General features: G+C 39.7%; 4 protein-coding genes, 2 long non-coding RNA genes and 1 pseudogene across 7 annotated transcripts; 4 read left to right on the forward strand and 3 right to left on the reverse strand.

Annotated features, from left to right (window-relative positions):
* On the forward strand, positions 1-2,260 carry LOC116199655 (annotated as a pseudogene).
* Positions 2,261-4,444: 2,184 nt separating this feature from the next.
* Positions 4,445-6,265, reverse strand: LOC116199657 (probable mannitol dehydrogenase). The gene is made up of 5 exons (XM_031530115.1): positions 6,099-6,265; positions 5,899-6,012; positions 5,198-5,711; positions 4,948-5,101; positions 4,445-4,783 (listed from the first exon to the last, which is right to left on the reverse strand). The coding sequence occupies exons 1-5, from the start codon at positions 6,194-6,196 to the stop codon at positions 4,578-4,580; spliced, it is 1,086 nt and encodes a 361-aa protein (XP_031385975.1). The 5' UTR covers positions 6,197-6,265; the 3' UTR covers positions 4,445-4,577.
* A 1,285-nt stretch (positions 6,266-7,550) lies between these two features.
* On the forward strand, positions 7,551-10,207 carry LOC116199661. 2 transcript variants are annotated; one of them, XR_004155576.1, is made up of 2 exons: positions 7,551-9,801; positions 9,876-10,207. It is a non-coding gene; the product is annotated as an uncharacterized LOC116199661 (long non-coding RNA). The 2 variants fall into 2 exon arrangements; XR_004155577.1 differs by having other exon boundaries at positions 7,552-9,801; positions 9,885-10,207.
* A 3,216-nt stretch (positions 10,208-13,423) lies between these two features.
* LOC116199654 (probable mannitol dehydrogenase) lies at positions 13,424-15,318 on the forward strand. Its single transcript, XM_031530113.1, has 5 exons — positions 13,424-13,625; positions 13,779-13,892; positions 14,011-14,524; positions 14,640-14,793; positions 14,878-15,318. The coding sequence occupies exons 1-5, from the start codon at positions 13,516-13,518 to the stop codon at positions 15,081-15,083; spliced, it is 1,098 nt and encodes a 365-aa protein (XP_031385973.1). The 5' UTR covers positions 13,424-13,515; the 3' UTR covers positions 15,084-15,318.
* A 132-nt stretch (positions 15,319-15,450) lies between these two features.
* LOC116199660 (probable mannitol dehydrogenase) lies at positions 15,451-16,843 on the forward strand. Its single transcript, XM_031530121.1, has 2 exons — positions 15,451-16,259; positions 16,381-16,843. Exons 1-2 carry the CDS (start codon positions 15,891-15,893, stop codon positions 16,618-16,620), a joined length of 609 nt encoding a protein of 202 aa, XP_031385981.1. The 5' UTR covers positions 15,451-15,890; the 3' UTR covers positions 16,621-16,843.
* A 550-nt stretch (positions 16,844-17,393) lies between these two features.
* Positions 17,394-17,815, reverse strand: LOC116199662. The gene is made up of 2 exons (XR_004155578.1): positions 17,767-17,815; positions 17,394-17,602 (listed from the first exon to the last, which is right to left on the reverse strand). It is a non-coding gene; the product is annotated as an uncharacterized LOC116199662 (long non-coding RNA).
* A 2,787-nt stretch (positions 17,816-20,602) lies between these two features.
* Positions 20,603-22,498, reverse strand: LOC116199656 (probable mannitol dehydrogenase). The gene is made up of 5 exons (XM_031530114.1): positions 22,310-22,498; positions 22,119-22,232; positions 21,418-21,931; positions 21,168-21,321; positions 20,603-21,003 (listed from the first exon to the last, which is right to left on the reverse strand). Exons 1-5 carry the CDS (start codon positions 22,405-22,407, stop codon positions 20,798-20,800), a joined length of 1,086 nt encoding a protein of 361 aa, XP_031385974.1. The 5' UTR covers positions 22,408-22,498; the 3' UTR covers positions 20,603-20,797.
* Between the last annotated feature and the right edge of the window lie 1,741 nt (positions 22,499-24,239).

The raw sequence follows: 24,239 nt of genomic DNA on the forward strand, positions 1-24,239 counted from the left end.
TACATTTTCCATTCACTCCTCCTCGAACAACTCTCAAATTCTTCAGATGGCGAAATCACCGGACCAAGAGCATCCCATCAAGGCATTCGGTTGGGCTGCCCGAGATGTGTCCGGCCATCTATCACCTTTCAAATTTTCACGAAGGTTCACCTAGTTTCCCCGTTTCTTATACTTGAGATTCAGGCATATTGTCCTTTTCATTCGTTTCCCTTTCCGGCATATGGGTGTATTAATTAGTGCCATGTTTATATTCGGTCGAAATGATTTGTCTCTGTATATAGGGCAACTGGGGAGAAGGATGTTACCTTGAAGGTGCTGTATTGCGGGGTATGTCACTCCGACCTTCATAGCATTAAGAATGAATGGGGAGGTGCTACGTATCCTATGGTCCCCGGGTACATATATCGTTCGACGAACACTAAACTCGATCGACTCTCACTCAACATCTAATTAATTGATTAAAGCTGAAAGATCAGTCGTGGTTTTACCAAGAGTGTTGCGATTTTACTCGTGTAAGTTTTGGACGAACTGCAGGCATGAAATTGTTGGGGTGGTGACAGAAGTAGGCACCCAGGTGACAAAGTTTAAGGTTGGGGACAAAGTTGGTGTTGGATGCTTAGTGGGATCATGCAACTCTTGTGAGGATTGTGCCAACGATCTCGAGAGCTACTGCCCCGGACTTATCTTCACTTACAACGACAAGTACCATGATGGGACCACCACCTATGGCGGCTACTCCGACACCATGGTCGCTGATGAGCACTTCGTGGTGGCGATTCCTGACAATCTGCCGCTCGATGGAGTGGCTCCTCTCCTCTGTGCTGGTATCACCATCTACAGCCCTTTGAGGTATTATGGGCTTGACAAACCAGGACTGCATCTCGGTGTGGTCGGGCTCGGGGGGTTGGGCCACATGGCAGTCAAGTTTGCCAAGGCCATGGGACTCAAGGTGACTGTTATCAGCACCTCCCCGGGTAAGAAGGAGGAGGTCATGGACCGCCTTGGGGCCGACTCATTTTTGGTTAGTCGTGATCAAGAACAGATGAAGGTACGTTGGTGATCGGTTATATAATAACCTAATTGCTTACAGAGAAATTAGCAACTCTTGGTTCATATCATCTTTCACCATTACAGACTGCTTTTGAAACAATGAATGGGATTATAGATACAGTCCCAGCAGTTCATTCTCTCCTACCTTTAATTGGTTTGTTGAAAAACCACGGCAAGCTAGTCATGGTCGGTATACCCGAGAAGCCGCTCGAGTTACCAGCTTTCCCATTGCTCAGGGGTATCCCTCTACACTCTTATGGAAATTGGATTAATCCGAGTGTTATCTTAAAAGGAAGAATAATGTAGTACTGCATGAAAATGACTAGATGTAATGAGTTTATGAGACTGCGATATATTTTCATGACTAATACAGGTAGGAAGGTTGTGGGTGGAAGTCTCATCGGGGGGCTAAAAGAGACGCAAGAGATGGTCGAATTCGCATCAAAGCACAACATCACTGCAGATATAGAGGTTATTCGGATGGATTATGTGAACACTGCGATGGAGCGTCTTTTGAAGGCAGATGTCAAATACCGTTTCGTTATAGATATTGGGAATTCATTAAGTTCTACTGCCTGATGAGAAGATTTCTCTGTTTGAGGGGGATTAGTCATCTCAAAGTTTCTTATATCAAGTTCGGTATCACAATAATATGAGTGCCAATCTAAGAAATCCATACCCAATTCCTATTATGCCCTTCTTTAATATCTGAAAAATTAATTAAAAAAATTTGTTTATTTCTCAACCCTCGTCTCTGCTCTTCATCTCCCGTGAATGCTAAGGCCGCCATTGCTTATATTCCTCCGTCTCTCTCTCTCCTTCTCGTGTTCCCTGTCTCGATAGAATTCAAACCGAAGCGTCTTCTTCCTCTGTCTGCCTTCCTCGAAGCAAAAGAAAATGCTTCCTTTCGAAATAACTGGGCTTCTTCAAAGTATGTCTCGATTCGAAGTTGAAGCATAAAATCGAGAGCGGAAGAAGAGAGTGGCAGCTATGACGAAAAGGAAGGGTCCTGTTGCTGGCGATTTCTCCGGCCACCTACGGTAGGGATTGAGGCGAGGGTGAAGACAGAAGACACGAGGGTCGTTTTGGAATGTTATTTTTCTCATATTACCACTTGGTTGGTAATCTACATTGCTAGTTTGGTGGTAATATAGGATACCAAGGCAATGTGCTTTGTTGGTAATCTAGCCTAACCAAACATGTCAATGTGGTGGCCCAGGCAATTTAATTAAAGATTGCTGATAATGTGGGTAGATTGCCATATAACAAACGCTTCCAAACAGAGAAGAATTGAATTGTGGGATCTTTTGTATATAAGTTGAGGGCGAATGGCTTGAAATATGCTGAAGTTTCTTTCTTGTTGCTCGGTGAGATTATATTTAGCGAACGATGTCGGAAAAAGGGGTTAGGAAGTCATCTATAACTGATAATAACTCCCCCTTTCGAATTTATCAGTCTTGGGTTCCTTGGGGAATTTTCAAAATAAAAATTTTTATGATGAAAAGAAGGTAATGTGATTTAATACAATAACATTAGCGGGGACCTGAATTGAGGGAGGAGGTGTAAGATTTAATTCTCACTACCAAGATTTTCATGTGGTTTATTTCTCATTCCTTTATTTTGTTATTATAAGATTATGAATCGATTCTATAACTGAAAAAAAAAAGAAGGTGAAATCCTGAATAACGCAAGATTAAGAAATTCAACGCAAAAATATATGTACAAGCTGCACCAATGAAGAGAAATTCAATGCAAAAACTACCAATTTCGTCCTTGAAATAGATGAATTGCATCAATTTGATATTTTTCTCGAATTTTACATCAATTTCGTGTCAACAATTTGATCCATTTTGACTTCAATTTCGTCCTCTTGACACTAATTTGGTCCATTTCTACATCAATTTGATCCATACCGTATCTAACCGGATTAACCTTTTATATTAGACAGTTCCGACACATCAAAATCTCACACAAACAAAGTTTAAAGTACAAGGACTCACAAATTAAACATAGATGATGTGGCTAGAGGCGCATTCGAGGAATAGTAGAATCACGTGGTCCCATCGGGGACTGCCTCGGCAGGTGTATTGGTAGATTTATGCATAATGTTGGTATCTTGACATCGGTAAAGGTGGAACTCTGGCAGGTCTAGGCTGGCTTCGAGCTCAGCTCACAGAATTGGAGTATGGAAACTAATCCAAAATATAAACTCCGAGATTATTTGCAGCGTGCCACGGAGAGGAAGTGAGGCTGTGGAGATGTGCCTCCTCCATTTGAACCTCGGGAGACTCGAAGAATGAAGAAGAAATCGACGAAGATGATGGAGAGGGGGCTGGAGAGCTGGTCAGCAGCTCTGAGCATCCTCTGTTCGCGCTGCGACACTGTGCCGCAGCACCACCTGAGCGCCTCATAGAAGCTTCGGCGAATGTCTCTGTCCATGCTGCAACACCGTGCTGCAGTGCCACCCGAGAAGCCCCAAAATCTGGCCGACCCGAACGGCCAGCTGGCGATGGTTCTTTGTTATTTTCCGCTCAAATTGATTTGGATTCACCTCCTTTGACCTGATTTAGGATCCCTCTATATCTCTTTAACTTTTCTCTCGTAAACATAATTAACCACAAATATGAATTTTGTAATCTCCTGATTTCTCCCAATGGATTTTCTCCCATTTTGCACCGTGAACGTTTTCTGCTTCGGAATTTACCATGTAAAATCTCAGTGGCTCTTGATTTTCCTCCATCTTTCTACTGTTGGAGTAGAGCATCTTTTTGGGACATTGACGGAGCTATTATATCCGATGAAGATTGGTAGCAGTCATCAACAATACCATCGACGGGGGCAATAATGCTAGGATTACCTCGCTAATTAATTCAGGGCTGTAGGGACAGCTAGGATTTCTCGGTCTATTTCATACAGTTTATATAATTTGCAGCTTCTTGCTGATGCATCGGGCTGCTCTGCTGACAATGTCGCTTCTATACTGTTTTGATATTTCATATTAAATCGTTACCGAAAAAAAAACCAAAAAATGTTTCATATTAAATCTCGGATGGCCGGAGTCCATATTCTATTAAAACTGTTCATTTGGTTTGATCTAAGATTTAGTGCTCGAGAAAACTATGCATATATATAATTTATAATACATCGTATTTTATATAATTTACAATACATCATAATTTAATTTTTTTCCCTTCGATTTTGTCCTATGAGAGTGGAGGAGTATTATTATTATTATTATTATTATTATTATTTATAAACTACAGGTGGACCTTTCCATAACCAGCCATAGATTCCAAACAAAGAATCATTGAACGATGATTTTGGGATCTGAAATTAGGTTGTTCTGTTTGCCAGTGATTTTATTCGACAAAGAGAGCTTAAGTAAACGAACAGATACAAAAAGTCTCGCTAGTAAGAATTAAACATCCCAGTCCAAACATAACAATTAAATAGCTCAAGTATACATTAAACAACTGACACAACAAACTGAAATAACTAATCCGCCTCTTCTTCAATGGATTAGGGTCTTAGGCCGTAGACTTTAATGAATTCCCGATGTCTATAACGAAACGATATCTAACATCTGCCTTTGCAAGACGCTCCATTGCGGTGTTCACATAATCCATTGAAATAACCTCGATATCTGAAGTGATGCTATGCTGTGATGCAAAATTTATCATCTCTTGAGTCTCTTTCAGCCCTCCGGTCGCACTCCCACCGACAACCTTCCGTCCTGTAATCAATCCAATATATGGCAGGACGTCATGTAATGATTATATCGAGTATCTCACTTGAATCTAGCTACCTCGTTATCAAGTAGTAAGTGATTCTTTTTTCTAATATATTATCAAACTAAAATAGTCGGATTTATTAAATTTTTGTTAAACAAATGCATACCTGTGAGTAATGGGAAAGCTGGTAACTCGAGCGGCTTCTCAGGTGCACCGACCAGGACAAGCTTGCCTTGGCTCTTCAACAAAGCAATCAAAGGTAGAAGAGAATGAACTGCGGAGACTGTATCTATGATACCATCCATTGTTCCCTTAGCAGCCTGTAACCATAACGAAATATTAATTAAGAACCACTATAATTAAGTGGTGAAAAGGCAGATGATGTGTGTAGCAGATAATTATATCCACCCATGTACCTCCATCTGTTCTTGATCACGGCTAACTAAAAATGAATCGGCCCCCAGGAGGCCCACGGCCTCCTCCCTTTTACTGGGAGAGGTGCTTATAACGGTCACCTTGACTCCCATGGCCTTGGCAAACTTGACTGCCATGTGACCCAATCCCCCAAGCCCGACCACGCCGACATGGAGTCCAGGCTTGCCAAGCCCGTAGTGCCTCAATGGACTGTAGACAGTGATTCCGGCACAAAGGAGCGGAGCTGCCCCATCAAGCGGCAAATTATCAGGAATCGCTACCACAAAGTGCTCATCAGCGACCATGATATCGGAGTAGCCACCATAGGTGATGGTCCCGTCGGTGTACTTGCTATTGTAAGTGAGAATCCATTCGGGGCAGTAGTTCTCGAGATCGTTAACACAACTCTCACAAGAGTGGCAAGATCCCACTAAGCAGCCAACGCCAACCTTGTCCCCAACCTTAAACTTTGTCACCTCGGGGCCTACTTCTGTTACCACTCCCACAATCTCATGCCTGCACTTTGTCCAAAACTTGTACGAGTAAGTCAAAACTCTTTTTGGTAAAATCGGATCTTTAAGGCAGCTTTGATCAATTGGTTAGATAGTGAAATGAGCACCCGGAGACCGGGGGTATATCCACAGAGGTTCTCATTTAAGTTGTACATAAAACTTAAGTTGGTGTTCCTAAAACTATAACGTACCCGGGGACCATAGGGTACACAGAATCTCGCCACTCATTTTTAATGCAATGGAGGTCGGAGTGGCATATCCCGCAATACAACACCTTGAAGGAAACATCCTTATCTCCCGTTGCCCTGCATAAACAAATCATTTCAACCAAATAAATGAAAAACAAGACACACATGAATCTCAGCACAAGAAACAAAGGGCAGCGATGAACCTTCGGGAGAAGTTAAAAGGTGAGAGATGGCCACATGAATCTCGGGCAGCCCAACCGAATGCCTTCACGGGATGCTCTTGCTCTGGTGATTTTGCCATCTGAGAAATTGGAAAGATTTGGAGAGATGTTATAGAGAGTGAGAGAGGCTCTTATAATTTGGTTGGATATGGCAATGTGAAAATGAGAAGTGAAGAAGTAAGATGCAGTTTGCAGCATGTTTATAGTGGAGGAGGGCGGCTGAGCTTCGAGTGGAGCTGACATAACTGGTGAGCAAATCAATTAATAAAGAATAATAATTAGAGGTAGCAACGATATTAATTTGAATGTACCGCCTAAAAGGAGGCGGCTGAGGTGGTAAGTTGACGCCTTTATAAAATAAAGAAAAATAATCAATGATTCACAGAAAAAAATTACCAAAAAAAGAAAATAAATTTTGTAATTGCTTTAAGTGATCTGAAGTCTATTCCTCATAAATAAGATTATTTATAATTGAGAGAGCTTTACTTTTTAGTATGATGTGACTTATTTTAGTTAATTAATTAATATATAAATAGTTAAAACATGTTAATTTTGAGATAGTTTTGGACGAGGTGAGAAAAAATCAATGGAATGTACGAAAAGGAAAAACAATCAAAATTTGTGGCCAAATTTGAAAAAAGAAAAGAAAAGAAGAAAATGTTAAAATAGAAAATATGAAGGACACTTGTCCTTGTATTATTAAAAAGCTTCAACAACAGTTTGAGTATAGTTATGAGACATAATTCTTTAAATCATTTAACATATTAAATATTTTTAAACCCATGGGAGTCAAGGCGACCATTACCACCTGTTCGTTATCTGCATACTCGTGTGAGCTGAAACCATATCAGGTCCAATTCTTTTAAGTTGGAGATAGATTCAATAGCTTATTGGTCCAATGAAAATTTTATAATTGAAATCTATAACTATTTTTTTTAATATAAGGCATATAATAACTTATTTAATCTTTAATGAATTTTTTTCTCTCATCTTCATTTATTAGTTCACTATTAGGTTATGAATTTCCACAATTCATATTTTTTTCTCCATCAACCCAATTCATTTGACTTTCTCTTAATCATTGCTCTCCCAATCAGCTAACTGCAAATTCTAATTCTCTAGGTTATTATAACATTAATCTAGACGAAATTGGTTATAAAAATTTGCTTAAATTTTACATTATAGTTCATATCAATCTTATTGAATAAATGAAAGGCCCTTTAAGATTTTTCTTTTGTCCATAATTCTCTTGGACTGCCACTGTATTTATATTGATTGATTGATGGATGGAATCAAATGTGCATCACATGTGAGCGCTTGCAACAATTTTTTTTTTTAAATAATAATAATGATAATCACTCTACTATTAAAAAGAAAGAGGGAGATAGTCTGACAGTCTGACATTTTCACTTTTTCTAAAATACCCTTGCCCTTTCTCAATTTTACTCAAGTACCCGTGCCCTGGTGTTCTTTCGCGCTTCACACTGCCATACCCGCCTCGCACTTGTTCCCGTCTCCTTAACCGCTCCTACCTTCGAAGATGCCATCGTCATTTCCAGAATGAATTTCACCACACCATGGCACCAGGATGGTCCCGCCTCTCCTTCCGATTTCGCAGTGATACCCCCCCATAGATGCGCTCGATCACTACAACTGCCCATCCCAGGGCCTCCCTGAATCACCTAGCCATCGCTTCCGTGCGCGCTACCCGCCCCTTCTGTGACTCCATCGGCAATCTGCTATCCGAGAAGCAGGCAATCTGCAATCTGCCATTGTTGCTGCCGTTTTACATTTGTTAATCTCGGAGGCATCTAATTTCTGCTGCTATGACAGTTTTTCTTTGGTCTTCTGATCGTATATTTTCTATTGTTTGACCTTCTATTCTTTCCAGCATTATATATTATAGATCTTGCATTTTGGGAATGATTGCTCTATCCACCACATGTTCGACATAATGCTCATTTGAATGTTGTGCTTTCCTTGAAAAGGTCGGATGATGGATATCCTCTTATAAAGAAAAAGAAGTTCCCTGAGTTGGATAGCAAATCGGCTTTGGATTTTTTTTTCAGTCATTTGATGTTTTAAAAATTTATACTAAAGTTGATTATAAATGCTCAATTATCAGATTTTATAAGATACTGCACCTTAAAATGAATGGTAGAAAAACAAAGCGTATGCTTTATCTGATGATCATTGACTTCTGCTTGTTCAATTTTCTCTTGATATTTCGCGAATACCCAAACATTATCTTTACACAAGCTGTTTGGTTTATTTATCTCTTCAAGTTCAAGAGAACCCACATCCCCCACTTTTTGGATTCTGACTTTGATATTTAGTGCGTATGAGCATATCATCTTTGTTGATGCTTGCTCTGTAATATATGTGATTTTTGGTATTATAATTATTGGCAAGTTTACTTATGTGAATTGCACAACTTAAGTTATTGAGGTTTTGCTAATGTTGTAAAATAATTTTAGTGCTCGCCGTAAGCAATTGCACAGTCTATATATCCGGAGTTCACTTGACCTTTTGAGCTTCTAAATGACTGTGTTTGTGTAATTCTTAAGAACTTGTTCTTTAAGTTGTTAGTTGAGTTGTAACCATCATTTGAAGGAGCCTTTCTCCAATGAAAAATTGTTGTTCTAAATTCTACTGGAAAAGAGTTTTGCTTATATGAAAAATGTTGTTGCATCAATATATGGAAAATGTTGTTGCCCTGATGCCAGGGTTTTGCTTATGTGAGAAAAAGTGTGATCTAAGGGTTTTATCCTCTTACTCAGGGTATCTGTTCTCTTTTTGGAGGACCCCTGGATACCAGGTTGCACCTCACTGCTTTCCCGTGTCCCTGGTGATGCAATTGGTGATCTTTGAGATAGGCCGGTTGCAGACTTTGTTGATTCTCAGGGAACTAGCATTGGTATATGTTTGGCCACTTGATCCATCAGGGATTTACTCGGTCTCTTCTGCCTATGACCTTCTGGTTGAGGAGTCTTGAGCTGATGATCTCTTGCTTTGGAAACTTATATGAAGGTGGCGAGGGCCTCAAAGAATCCGCAACTTCCTTTGGATTGTGTCACACAATTGACTTCTCACAGATAGTCTTTGAGCTTTGTGGAATTTCTCTTCAAACAGCTTGTGTAGACGTGGCCTTCTTGAGGAAAATTCCGTCCTTCATGTGCTGCGGGATTGCTGCAGTACTCGCTTAATGTGGGAGTCCATCTTTCCCCGTTTTTCTGCGTCTCCTTCTTCTCCCTTCCCCTTTGGCTCCCGGTTAGTTTCCTCTCGTTGGGCTGGTGTGTTGGCTGTTGGTTGTGGTGGTCATGGCGCAACATAGAGCTGTTCGATCCAAACTTTTCTAGACCGGACAGAGCAGCTGCTGTGATCATAAGAACCGCGGCCTCCTTGAGCCGGTCCCTTATCAGCTCTAATAATTTGACTGGGCTTGTTAAAGGGTACTAACTGTTTGATTGGGCGCCACCTTCGCGAGGTTGTGTGAAGCTTAATATGGATGGAGCTGGCAGGGGCAACCCGGGGTTGGCCGGAGCTGGGGGTATGATCTGGAATGACGAAGGTAGATGGCTTGTTGGGTTCTCCTGGGATATCGGCTGGACCTTTGCTGTTGCTGCCGAGTTATTGGCCATTTCTACCGGTTTGCAGCTACCCTGGGATCTTGGATTTCACCAAGGTATTAATCGACTGCTGTTTGCAACCTTTTATCAAGTTCTTCGCTGGGTACTCATTTATTTTCACTGATTGGAGGTGTTGAAGAGCTTCTAAGAGGGGATTGGGCTACTGGAATTTGACATACTTATCAGGAGGGCAAACTTGATCGCCAATTGGCTCGCCAAAAGGCCGACCCTTCTTTCTTTCGGGGTGCATATATCCATGACCCGCCTGATGGATTTAGTTCGCTTCTTTTAGATGATGTTATTGGGGCCTCCATGTCCTGCCTTTGTCCCTTGTAATTTGTAATTTTCATGTTTTCTTGTAACTCTAGGCTTTGGCGTCCTTTTCTCGCCGAAGGAAAAAAAAAGGACAAGAATTCTAATTTTTTCATGCATTTCTTTTATTTTCTAAATTGTTCCTCACTACATTTACCTTTTTCTTTTTTCTTTTTTTTTAATGTACCATCATCAAAGAAAGTCTCAACTGACTTGTGGCCCAACCTATGTGCAGATGTCCTCCCTGTGAGCCTACCCTGTTAGCACTCTTCTACTGATATTTTCATCCTCATAGTAAAGAACAAATATATAAGCGGGCCATTCCAGTTTGTACCGGCAGTGACTAGAAGTAGGTCATTAGTAGAAAAAACAAATACATTTCACGTGCAATGGGTGTGCTGTTACACTAGTAGTAACAAAAAAAAAGAAAAAAAAAAGAGGAGATGCCACAATTCCTAGGTTTAGTATGTCTATGGGAACTGGCAGAGAATTTGCACAATAGTTAAATTAAGTTGACTATCAATATATTAATGCTTGAAAAAGCTAAGAGTAGCCTTCAAGTATGATTTAGATTAATATATGTCATTGCATTAGTCTATAGAAGTAACGACTTTGAGCAAAGGCAATGCAAGCACTGAGAAATAGTCATATATACGTACATAGACTCCAAAATACTATTAAGAAATATTATTACTAATAAAATTTTCGTGGAAATTTCTCTTAGGGGGGCATAAATTTAACTTCCAGCCTTAATATATCCTCTCGTCTTGCTATGGTGAATTGCTTTTCTTTCGGTTACAGAGGAAGAGCTCATGGATTTAGTAGGAACAAGATGAGAAATAATTAGATAATGGCGTCTCTTTTTTTGTTAACCTATAAAAAAAAGTCTTCGTTGAACTTTTTTTTCCTTGAAGATGGATATTCATTAATAATAATAAAGTATCAAAATTTGAATGGACCATGTTGCATCTCTTCCTCTTTGATGCGAATTGCTAGAGGGATGGATGAGATGTCAATAGGACCATTCAAATTGCAAGAACCAGCCCAATGGGCAATGTTGTGGGCAAGGTGGTTATCAGCTCGAGGGATATATATAGTAGTCCAGTTGTTAAAGAAAGAAAGATCAAATAGCATAACAAAGATAATAGCAGATAGTTTAGGCAGAAGTTGATGAGAAGACATCAAGCTATCGATGAAGTCTTTGCAATCGCCGAGTAGAAGCAGGCTGTGGAGTCCAAGTTTGGGCACAACGAATGGCATTGAGGCAGCTTCTGCTTCCCCTTGTAAGGGGTCGGTTGCAGTTGAGTAGAAAGCCTAGGCAAACTTGATGGTGCCTTTGTTGTAGATGCAAACCACTGAGAGGTAAGAATGCGCTGAAAGATTGCAACATCGAAGTTGACTTGTAATGTAGGATTGGTGGCAGCCTTGTGGGTGAATTGAGTGATGGAATGGTGGAGTCAGGCTTTGTCGTATTCCCCGTGTCTCCTATGTATTGTAGCTGCAGAGTCGGAGGAGTTGAGAGTGCTCGAATCCAATCTTGTGGTGTTGCGAAGCTGCCATAAGAAGTCCATACAAACCACCCTTCAAGGATAAACCTGTGATGAATATGGATCAATTCCTGTCATTGAATTGGTTCATGAATTTTTTCTGTATCCTTCTTATCCTGGAACTTTGAATAGGAAAATCTCCCCTACTAACCCAAGGCCGAGAAACTGAAAAGGGGGCAGTTACGATGAGGGTGGTTTGGTGTAATGGCATCGCTCTCGACTTAAGACCAAGAAGTCCGAGTTTAATTCTTATCAGTGGGATCATGTGACCGTTTCTTTTTTCCTTTCCTCTATTTTCTCCTAAGCTAATGTGTTTTCTAAAGAAACAAAAGGGGACAGTTTATTGATTAAATTGACATCCTAATAACCCTTGATTTTTCTTTTTAGTCGGTTAAATCGATGAGAAAGGAAAACTCAATACAGCGTTATTCATTTTCAACATGAATTTATGAGATTCTGGATTTAGTGCTTATCTATATATTTTAGGTTCATAATATTCCTTCATTATGCACATAGCAAGCCTCTCTTGTGATAGGGAAAAAAAAAGAAAAAAAGAAATCTCGTGAACAATTAATGTCACCTGAGCCCAATTTTATAAGTTCCGTTGGTTGGGGATTCAAGTGCAATGTCCGTGCGAAGGTTGGGAGGGTAAATTGAGTTGATAAATGCATAAATTATCCCAGTCCGGGGGAGGTAAGGGGTAGTTGGGTAATTATCCCTTCTAAATTATTGATACAGTACACACATTCATCCAATTAATTACATGTGGAAAGAAGAAAATGAAATGTTGCTCATAAATTTATTTATTTATTAGATACTTATCCGTTTGAAAATTGGGGAAAACCGATAAATTAATTTTTTTTTCTAATTTGTGCTGCGTCATTAAATTATTTTTGTTTCCCATCGGATTTCATTTCCCATTGTTGGCAACCTTCCAGAAATCAGAACAGCCAGCTAGAGAAATTGAAAATCGAAAATGGCCACATATGTGTGGCACCAAATTGCTGTTACGTGGAGCTCAACTGCTCCATAGAGATTGGGGCTTGAGATGCACGCGTCCAAGCACTAAACATGTTCACTCGTATCCATATTGGTCCATGCCATCTTTTCGTTCGGGTTCGAGGTGCAATTTGTTTTACTTTTTTCACACATTATATACAATCAAATTTGATAAATCGAGAGTTTTCGATCGCCGTTACGATTTGAAATCTGATTCAAAACATCTACGAGTAGCCTTGAACATCACGTTGTAACTAGATCGTCAGGTTGGCATTTCATGGAGGATAGTAGAGGCCGGTCGGGTTTTTCTCTTAATAGTTAGGCACACCGACCAAATTACATAAATAACTCGTCTATTCATGGATTTTAAATACTAGAATGAAATCTGAAAATAAATATTAAAAAATACGACATCATATCTAAATTAGATCTAGAATATTCTAAAAATAGAAACTACAGTAATTTTTCGATACTATTTTATTTCAAATATTATATACACATAATCTCTCTTAATTATAACCTCCTCCAATTTCGTATCGATTGTGTACATGTTGATAGAACCGGGTGACTTAGAAGTAAACAAAACAAAGAACATCTTCCATTTGGTGCAAGGGGCCCATCTGACCTTTACGAAAGCACGAGCAGGAGTAACTTTGGGAGAAGGTGGTCGGGACAACTATAGAAAGTTCAGGAAACCTTTGACCCGACCGCATAAAATCATTAATTTCTTCTTTTTTGTCATTAATTGCTATTATTAGCTCACCATCTATGTCAGCTCCACCCCAAACGCTCAGCCGCCCCTTCACTATAAGTACGCTCATACTGCATCAAACCCTTCTCCACCTCCTCTCTTTTACCACCAAAGAGCAACAGCCTCCATTGCTCTATATCGGATTCATCCCGGATCACAGAATGGCATCTCGAATGGCTAAGTCGCCCGAACAAGAGCATCCCGTGAAGGCCTTCGGATGGGCTGCCCGCGACTCCTCGGGGCATCTATCTCCTTTCAAATTCTCTCGAAGGTACTTTTATTGCGTATTGTGCTCCTTATACCGTGAGATCTCACTCGTCTTATTAATCTTAGGTTGTTTCGCTCTCTCTTATTGTGTGGTTGATGAATAAGTGAGGTTATATAGTGTATCCTCTGGTTGAAATGTATGATTTATATTTTGCAGGGCAACGGGAGAGAAGGATGTTACCTTCAAGGTGTTATATTGTGGGATATGCCACTCCGACCTTCATAGCATCAAAAATGAATGGGGAGGCGCCATGTATCCTCTGGTGCCAGGGTACGTCCGATAACATAAACTTCTAATTCGTAGACAGCGGTCTACAAGATCTTTTAGATCACATACTTTTATATCCCAAAAGTGGTCTTTCTAATGAACAATTTTGGCCCGAATGTAGGCATGAGATTGTGGGAGTTGTGACCGAAGTCGGCCCCAAGGTGACAAAGTTTAAGGTTGGGGACAAGGTTGGCGTTGGGTGCTTAGTCGGGTCATGCCATTCCTGTGAGAGCTGTGCCAATGATCTCGAAAACTACTGCCCTAAAACGATTTTTACTTACAATAGCAAGTGTCATGATGGCACCATGACCTACGGGGGCTACTCCGACATCATGGTGGCTGATGAGCACTTCGTGGTGGCGATTCCTGACAGTCTGCCGCTTGATGGGGTGGCTCCACTCCTATGCGCTGGAATCACAGTATACAGTCCATTGAAGCACTACGGGCTTGATAAGCCCGGGCTCCATCTCGGAGTGGTCGGGCTCGGCGGATTGGGCCACATGGCCGTCAAGTTCGCCAAGGCCATGGGCCTCAAGGTGACTATCATCAGCACGTCTCCCAGTAAAAAGCAGGAGGCCGTGGAGCGCCTCGGGGCCGATTCATTTTTAGTTAGTCATGACCAGGAACAAATGCAGGTACGTGATAATATGACATCCTAACAATTACAAGCTTATATTTTCACATTTTCGTTTTCATTATACATCTTTATAAACTGTTTGTATTGGTTTCTAATACTTGCTATGGATACAGTCTGCTATGGGCACGATGGACGGCATCATAGATACAGTCTCGGCAGTTCATCCTCTCCTACCATTGCTTGCTCTGGTGAAGAACGACGGCAAGCTAGTTATGGTTGGTGCACCAGACAAGCCACTCGAGTTACCCGCCTTCCCATTGCTCATGGGTATGCCTGCTCTTGAACTAGCCCATGTGAGACTTTTGATGTAATCAGCTACGGAGAACTAACTATACATAAAATTAATTACAGGTCGGAAGGTTGTTGGGGGAAGTCTAATTGGTGGATTGAAAGAGACACAGGAGATGATAAATTTCGCCTCAAAGCATAACATCACATCAGACATTGAAGTCGTTCAAATGGACTATGTGAATACTGCAATGGAGAGACTTGCAAAAGCGGATGTCAGATACCGGTTTGTTATAGACATTGGGAACTCATTGAAATCTGCTGCTTAAGAGTATCCATCATTCACTTGCTTGGATCATCGAGAAATCACTTGGAGACGGATTATTAGTTCTTTCATACTTTTCCTTCTTGTTGCACATTCATCTGTCTTATGTACTTCCATGGAAGCCCCTTAGTTGCTATTTTCTAAAATAAAGTCAATTAGTGGATCGGTTGATGTAACTGTTTCTATGATTTAATTGAATGATCTGCGGTCATCAAAAAATGAATGTTCTCCCCGTATAATACTCATATTTTTCTTCAAACTTTTCCAAGCATTTCTCCAGGATTTGCAATCTTCATTTGATGGTAGTTTTATTGGATTAATTACAAATATAAGATCAATCTTACCGACATAAAATTTGGATGAATACCAACGTAAGGGCTGTGTCAATTCGTCAAATGTAAGGTTTCATATTCAAATCTTATGTAAAAAAATTCACAATTGGGAAATATTTACCCTTTAGTGTATTAACCCTGCTTGAATCAGGATTAGTCGGGTTCCATTCGATTTCTTGATACCAGGCAGTGCAGATAAAATATTATTGTGTATTTGGATTGTTAAGAGAACTGGGACAGTAATACCAAAGGGATGCTTCAATTGGAATGTGCCTAGATATCTTCTATATTACAATCCCTAAATTATCATTTGATATATAATACAATTATTGTAAATCTTATAATACAATTATCATTTGGCTTTTATTAACGGCCAATAGCGTCCACCTCGCCCATCACAAGTTCTTTTAGTGAGAACTTTTCTAATATTTATTCTCGCAACGTTTACTGTATATCTTATTTCTTGTTACTGTCCCAGCATGATCCTCACTTACAATACCAAGGACCGAGACGGGAGCACCACCTACGGTGGCTACTCGGACATCATGGTGACGGATGAGCACTATGCGGTGGCAATACCCGACAATCTGCCGCTGGATGGGGCAGCTCCTCTCTTGTGTGCCGGGATCACTGTCTACAGTCCCCTGAAGAACTATGGGCTCAATAGGCCGGGGCTCCACGTCGGTGTGGTCGGACTTGGTGGCCTGGGCCATGTGGCCGTCAAGTTTGCCAAGGCCATGGGCCTTAAGGTGACTGTTATTAGCACCTCCCCCAGCAAGAAGGAGGAGGCCATCGACCGGCCGGGAGCCGACTTGTTTCTGGTCAGTAGTGATCCAGAACAGATGCAGGTAGGTAATATGGTTTCGAAAATGCACATTTTCTTCGTGTAAACAGTCCTGACTTGTCTATTTTTTATTACATTTTTTTTTCCGAGTTTCTTATCTTCTGAATTTTACGTGACTTTTACAGTCGGCTATGGGCACGTTGGACATTATCATTGACACTGTTTCAGCCGCTCATGCTCTCCTCCCTCTGGTTGAACTGTTGAGATCTAGTGGGAAGCTTATCATGGTCGGCGCACCACAGAGGCCACTCGAGCTACTGATCATGCCACCCAAGAAGCCCCGAAATCTGGGCAACCCGAACGGCATGCTGGCGATGGTTCTTTGTTATTTTCTGCTCAAATTGATTAGGATTCACCTCCTTTGACCAGATTTAGGATCCCTTAATATTTTCTTCTCTCGTAAACATGATTAACAACAAATATAAATTTTGTAATCTCCCAATTTCTCTCAATGGATTTTCTCCTATTTTGTACCGTGGACGTTTTCTGCTTCGGAATTTACCACGTAAAATCTTGCTGATGCATCTGGCTGGTCTGCTGACAAACGCTTCTATACTAATATTTCATATTAAATCGTTACCGAAAAAAAAAAACCAAAAAATATTTCATATTAAATCTCGGATGGCCGGCGTCCATATTCTATTAAAACTGTTCATTTGGTTTGATCTAAGATTTGGTGCTCGAGAAAACTATACATATATATAATTTATAATACATCGTATTTTATATAATTTACAATACATCATAATTTAATTTTTTTCCATTCGATTTTGTCCTATGAGAGTGGAGGAGTATTAATTATTATTATTTATACACTACCGGTGGACCTTTCCATAACCAGCCATAGATTCCAAACAAAGAATCATTAAACGATGATTTTGGGATCTGAAATTAGGTTGTTCTGTTTGCCAGTGATTTTATTCGACAAAGAGAGCTTAAGTAAACGAATAGATACAAAAAGTCCCGCTAGTAAGAATTAAACATAGAATTTTCAGTCCAGTGCAAGTCCTTGACACCGCAACCTCCATTCTCAAAGCGACCGAATTATTGTTGATAGAATTAAATAGCTCCAGCATACATGGAACAACTGACACAACAAACTGAAATAACTAATCCGCCTCTTTTTCAATGGATTACGGTCTTAGGCTGTAGACTTTAATGAATTCCCGATGTCTATAACGAAACGATATCTAACATCTGCCTTTGCAAGACGCTCCATTGCGGTGTTCACATAATCCATTGAAATAACCTTGATATCTGAAGTGATGCCATGATGTGATGCGAAATTTATCATCTCTTGAGTCTCTTTTAGCCCTCCGATCGCACTCCCACCCACAACCTTCCGTCCTGTAATTAATCCAATATATGGCAGGACGTCATGTAATGATTATATCGAGTATCTCACTTGAATCTAGCTACCTCGTTATCAAGTAGTAAGTGATTCTTTTTTCTAATATATTATCAAACTAAAATAGTCGGATTTATTAAATATTTGTTAAACAAATGCATACCTGTGAGTAATGGGAAAGCTGGTAACTCGAGCGGCTTCTCAGGTGCACCAACTCGACCATCACGGGTTCTTTTAGTGAGAACTTTTCTAATATTTATTGTCGCAACGTTTACTGTGCCGTAGCTATGTTCATGGTTCCTCCACCGTCGTATTTGATGGAGAAATTCTAGCCAGCCCATGCCTGCTTAGGTCAGCTAGGACCGGCTTCAAACTCGATCGGTGAATCTTGAAAGATTATTGGGTGATCCTACCTCGCCACATGGTATGAAGAAAAATCAATTAAATTGCAATAAACTAAATAATAAGTACTAATAACTAGATTAATTGTGGTAAGTCTTCTTAATTAAAACAATCTTATTAGTTCTTTTTCACCATATCATTATGAGGTAGGATCATTCAAAATTTTCTCAGTGAATCTTGGGCGAAGTCAGCGTCCTCAGTGTTTGGAGTCAGTTGATTAGGTCAGACAGCACCTGGAGTATATTTGGCTTCCATTTTTAGGTCGGCCCTTCAAAGCTGATAATGACATCGCTGGTTTCTTGGGTTATATATAGATATGTCAGAATTGACTTTGGGATCCATCCATGGAAGATATATTACGTAAGACTGGAGCTCAAATCTAGGTTGAACTCACGTGGGATCAATCAATCGAACCTTTCAGGCTAATAATATGTAACCCGGTTATTATCATGGGAAGGTACTGACCCTCTTGTCGATACATTATATCAGTCGGAATCGACCCAGTCACAGGGATTCCAAACCAGATGCTCTGAACTAATGCTTATAAAGGGAATATAAAATCGGTTTACTTGGTTGATCAAAATTGGCCTCCGCCAGCTTACCAAAAAATAGGTTCTCGACCACCAAGCCTGAAAATTTACAGCTAGCGAAGGGTAGACAGAATAACCTTGGAACGAGTGGCGACTGCCTTCCCCCCCTTTGTATGCTTAAATATATGACAATTGGTTAAAAGTAATGTATAACTATGTATATCATTGACGAAAAATATATTTGAACAACAACCTTGATTGATTCAAGTGGTTCAACACTTACTCTCTTTAAATAAAGTCTTAGATTCGAGTCTTGTGAATGGAGAAAATCCATAATCGAATACTTTCAAATTTTCGATTGAAATCCATAATCCGAATTAGTCGGAGCCCATCGAATTTTCAATTGAATACCAAGGATCACCCCCAAAAAAATATATTTGAAGAAGTTTTGTCACATTCAGGATAAAATTAAAACATAAATATGCACAACCCCATGGCTAGTAACAAGCAAATGGAATTTTTATTCAGATTAACATCAATTTCATCGTCTTGACATCAATTTGGTCCCTCTCTATATCAATTTGATCCATATCGTATCTATTCAGATTAACCTTTTATATTAGACAAATCTGACATCTCAAAATCTCACACAAACAAAGTTTAAAGTACAAGGATTCACAAATTAAACATAGATGATTCGGCTAGAGGCGCATTCGAGGAATAGCAGGATCATGTGGTCCAATTGGGGACTGCCTCGGCAGGTGCATTGGTAGATTTATGCATAATGTTGGTATCTAAAAGCGGAACTCTGGCAGGTCTAGTCTGGCTTGGAGCTCAGCTCAAAGAATTGGAGTATGGAGACTATTCCAAAATATAGACTCCGAGATTTTTTGCAGCGTGCTACGGAGAGGAAGTGAGGCTGTGGAGATGTGCCTCCTCCATTTGAACCTCGGGAGACTAAAAGTATGGGGAAGAAATCGACGAACATGATGGAGAGGGGGCTGGAGAGCTGGTCAGTAGCTCTGAGCATCCTCTGTCCGCGGTGCGATACTGTGCCGCAGCACCACCTGAGTGCCACATAGAAGCTTCGTCGAATGTCTCTGTCCACGCTGCAGCACCATGCTGCAATGCCACCCAAGAAGCCCCAAAATCTGGGCGACCCGAACGGCATGCTGGCGATGGTTCTTTGTTATTTTCTACTCAAATTGATTAGGATTCACCACCTCCTTTGACCTGATTTAGGATCCCTTAATATCTCTTTAACTTTTCTCTCGTAAACATAATTAACCACTAATATAAATTTTGTAATCTCCTGATTTCTCTCAATGGATTTTCTCCTATTTTGCACCGTGGAGGTTTTCTGCTTCGGAATTTACCACGTAAAATCTCAGTGGCTCTTGATTTTCCTCCATCTTTCTACTGTTGGAGTAGAGTATCTTTTTGGGACAATGACGGAGCTATTATATCCGATGGAGATTGGTAGCAGTCATCAACAATACCATCGACGCGGGCAATAATGCACGGATTACCTCGCTAATTAATTTAGTGTTGTAGGGACAGCTAGGATTTTACGATCTATTTCATACAGTTTATATAATTTGCAGCTTCTTGTTGATGCATCTGGCTGGTTTGCCGACAAACGCTTCTATACTGTTTAATATTTCATGTTAAATCGTCACCGAAAAAAAAAAAACCAAAAAATATTTCATATTAAATCTCGGATGGCCGGCGTCCATATTCTATTAAAACTGTTCATTTGGTTTGATCTAAGATTTGGTGCTCGAGAAAACTATACATATATATAATTTATAATACATCGTATTCTATATAATTTACAATACATCATTATTTAATTTTTTTCCATTCGATTTTGTCCTATGAGAGTAGAGGAGTATTAATTATTATTATTTATAAACTACCGGTGGACCTTTCCATAACCAGCCATAGATTCCAAACAAAGAATCATTAAACGATGATTTTGGGATCTGAAATTAGGTTGTTCTATTTGCCAGTGATTTTATTCGACAAAGAGAGCTTAAGTAAACAAACAGATACAAAAAGTCCCACTAGTAAAAATTAAACATAGAATTTCCAGTCCAGTGAAAGTCCTTGACACCGCAACCGCCATTCTCAAAGCGACCGAATTATTGTTGATAAACATCCCAGTTCAAACATAACAATTAAATAGCTCAAGCATACATGCAACAACTGACACAATAAACTGAAATAACTAATCTGCCTCTTTTTCAATGGATTACGGTCTTAGGCTGTAGACTTTAATGAATTCCCGATGTCTATAACGAAACGATATCTAACATCTGCCTTTGCAAGACGCTCCATTGCGGTGTTCACATAATCCATTGAAATAACCTCGATATCTGAAGTGATGCCATGCTGTGATGCGAAATTTATCATCTCTTGAGTCTCTTTTAGCCCTCCGATCGCACTCCCACCCACAACCTTCCGTCCTGTAATTAATCCAATATATGGCAGGACGTCATGTAATGATTATATCGAGTATCTCACTTGAATCTAGCTACCTCGTTATCAAGTAGTAAGTGATTCTTTTTTCTAATATATTATCAAACTAAAATAGTCGGATTTATTAAATATTTGTTAAACAAATGCATACCTGTGAGTAATGGGAAAGCTGGTAACTCGAGCGGCTTCTCAGGTGCACCGACCAGGACAAGCTTGCCTTGGCTCTTCAACAAAGCAATCAAAGGTAGAAGAGAATGAACTGTGGAGACTGTATCTATGATACCGTCCATTGTTCCCTTAGCAGCCTGTAACCATAACGAAATATTAATTAAGAACCACTATAATTAAGTGGTGAAAAGGCAGATGATGTGTGTAGCAGATAATTATATCCACCCATGTACCTCCATCTGTTCTTGATCACGGCTAACTAAAAATGAATCGGCCCCCAGGCGGCCCACGGCCTCCTCCCTTTTACCGGGAGAGGTGCTTATAACGGTCACCTTGATTCCCATGGCCTTGGCAAACTTGACTGCCATGTGACCCAATCCCCCAAGCCCGACCACGCCGACATGGAGCCCAGGCTTGTCAAGCCCGTAGTGCCTCAATGGACTGTAGACAGTGATTCCGGCACAAAGGAGCGGAGCTGCCCCATCAAGCGGCAAATTATCAGGAATCGCTACCACAAAGTGCTCATCAGCGACCATGATATCAGAGTAGCCACCATAGGTGATGGTCCCGTCAGTGTACTTGCTATTGTAAGTGAGAATCCATTCGGGGCAGTAGTTCTCGAGATCGTTAACACAACTCTCACAAGAGTGGCATGATCCCACTAAGCAGCCAACGCCAACCTTGTCCCCAACCTTAAACTTTGTCACCTCGGGGCCTACTTCTGTTACCACTCCCACAATCTCATGCCTGCACTTTGTCCAAAACTTGTACGAGTAAGTCAAAACTCTTTTTGGTAATATCGGATCTTTAAGGCAGCTTTGATCAATTGGTTAGATAGTGAAATGAGCACCCGGAGACCGGGGTTATATCCACAGAGGTTCTCATTTAAGTTGTACATACAATTTAAGTTGGTGTTCCTAAAACTATAACGTACCCGGGGACCATAGGGTACACAGAATCTCTCCACTCATTTTTTATGCAATGGAGGTCGGAGTGGCATATCCCGCAATACAACACCTTGAAGGTAACATCCTTATCTCCCGTTGCCCTGCATAAACAAATCATTTCTACCAAATAAATAAAAAAACAAGACACACAGGAATCTCAGCACAAGAAACAATGAACCTTCGGGAGAACTTAAAAGGTGAGAGATGGCCACATGAATCTCGGGCAGCCCAACCGAACGCCTTCACGGGATGCTCTTGCTCTGGTGATTTCGCCATCTGAGAAATTGGAAAGATTTGGAGAGATGTTGTAGAGAGTGAGAGAGGCTCTTATAATTTGGTTGGATATGGCAATGTGTAAATGAGAAGTGAAGTAAGATGCAGTTTGCAGCATGTTTATAGTGGAGGAGGGCGGCTGAGCTTCGGGTGGAGCTGACATAACTGGTGAGCAAATCAATTAATAAAGAACAATAATTAGAGGTAGCACCGATATTAATTTGAAAGTACCACCGAAAAGGAGGCGGCTGAGGTGGTAGGTTGACGCCTTAATAAAATAAAGAAAAATAATAAATGATTCACCGAAAAAAATCACCCAAAAAAAGAAAATAAATTATGTGATTACTTTAAGGGATTTGGCGCCTATTCCTTATAAATAAGATTATTCATAATTGAAAGAGTTTTACTTCTTAGTATGTTATGTGAATTAGTTTGAGCCAATTAAACTTTTTAAATATTAGTTGATGGAAAAAAATATTTTAACTATAATGCAGTCGGTCAAACGATTTTTCCATTTTCTTAGCTGACCCTACAATCTATAAAAAGTTTCTTTTATTTATTTTTTAATCCTTCAGTATGGATACCTTGGACTCACATGAGAATATAACATATCATTTATTTTCAGAGAGATAAGATTTGGATTCCACAATTATAATTTCATTGCAATCTAAAAATTCCATATATTTCAAATCCAAAATTTTTACTAAGCACGGTTGTAAAGTTTTAATTCGGAGAAATGATTACATTAATTTTGCAACAAAATACTGTAAAATACGATGTGAAATTCGGAATTTGAAATGTAAAATGTACACTTTATATCGAATTAAGCGGCCCACGTGAGGCTTTAAAACCTCTTGTGTGGTGGTGATCACGGAGTAAGAAGGGGCTCAGTGACGGATCAGCGCCGGCGTAGAACAGAAAATGAGGGAGATTGCAAAAAATGGTATGAGTCGATTATACTTTTGGAGATGCTTGGTACAAAATTATTCTCTATTAATCAATTTTTTTTAGTGCGCACCAATTGGTATTTAGAAGATCATACATATATAATCTTTACGTTAATATAAAATCCATATATTTGAAAGTAAAAATGTGAATAATTGATCACATGAGATTTCATTCGAAAAACATCACATACTGGTGATTATATGATCAGTATAAGCATTAAATATTCACATACTGGTAATGTAAGAATTAAATACTTGACAATTGAGATGTCACAAAATATTATTTTACAAAAAAAACGAAAATTAAAGTTTTTAAAAGAATTTAGATAAATCAATGAAGCATGATAAGATCGATGGTTATCTATACTTCAATATAAAGGAAGTCTTTGGGATTCCCACGTGCTACTTTAATTCGTACTAAACAAATTTAATTGGTCCTTTATTTTTTTTTCTGTGTACTTTGATATTCAGTAACTCATCTAATCTCAATTAATCCAGTATGAGTCAGGTCGGCTCACTAAGAGGGTAAAGCTCACTCGGCATAAATTTTTTCCGCTTACAATACTCGAATCTCGAAACTTTGCTTAAAAGAAATAATCGCTGGACAGCTTGAACCAACCTATATTGGTAAGTCTTTCATTTATTTAACAAATGATAAATATGTGAATGACTGATACATAATTAAAAGAGATCTAATTCTTCCTGAGAATTCTACTTATAGTAAATATAGGTTGAGAATAACTAAAATGGATCAATTTAAGCGGTTTGACACTTGCTCTCTTCAAATATGGTTTCGAATTCGAGTATTGTGAATTGAGAAAATTCACATCGGGAAAGTTAGTAAAGGTCGGTCCGGTTTTTCCTCTTAATAATTAGGCATATTAAACG

The sequence above is a fragment of the Punica granatum genome, chromosome 3 (assembly GCF_007655135.1).
Source record: "Punica granatum isolate Tunisia-2019 chromosome 3, ASM765513v2, whole genome shotgun sequence".
Lineage (NCBI taxonomy): Eukaryota > Viridiplantae > Streptophyta > Magnoliopsida > Myrtales > Lythraceae > Punica > Punica granatum.

Coding starts and splice junctions, on each gene's coding strand:
- LOC116199657 (XM_031530115.1), bottom strand. CDS start 6,196: ATGGCAAAATCACCAGAGCAAGAGCATCCCGTGAAGGCATTCGGTTGG. Junction 6,013..6,098: donor CCTTTTAACTTCTCCCGAAG/GTTCATCGCTGC, acceptor TTGTTTATGCAG/GGCAACGGGAGATAAGGATG. Junction 5,712..5,898: donor GTGTACCCTATGGTCCCCGG/GTACGTTATAGT, acceptor GACAAAGTGCAG/GCATGAGATTGTGGGAGTGG.
- LOC116199654 (XM_031530113.1), top strand. CDS start 13,516: ATGGCATCTCGAATGGCTAAGTCGCCCGAACAAGAGCATCCCGTGAAG. Junction 14,525..14,639: donor ATGACCAGGAACAAATGCAG/GTACGTGATAAT, acceptor CTATGGATACAG/TCTGCTATGGGCACGATGGA. Junction 14,794..14,877: donor CGCCTTCCCATTGCTCATGG/GTATGCCTGCTC, acceptor AATTAATTACAG/GTCGGAAGGTTGTTGGGGGA.
- LOC116199660 (XM_031530121.1), top strand. CDS start 15,891: ATGATCCTCACTTACAATACCAAGGACCGAGACGGGAGCACCACCTAC. Junction 16,260..16,380: donor GTGATCCAGAACAGATGCAG/GTAGGTAATATG, acceptor TGACTTTTACAG/TCGGCTATGGGCACGTTGGA.
- LOC116199656 (XM_031530114.1), bottom strand. CDS start 22,407: ATGGCGAAATCACCAGAGCAAGAGCATCCCGTGAAGGCGTTCGGTTGG. Junction 21,932..22,118: donor GTGTACCCTATGGTCCCCGG/GTACGTTATAGT, acceptor GACAAAGTGCAG/GCATGAGATTGTGGGAGTGG. Junction 21,322..21,417: donor GTGATCAAGAACAGATGGAG/GTACATGGGTGG, acceptor TTATGGTTACAG/GCTGCTAAGGGAACAATGGA.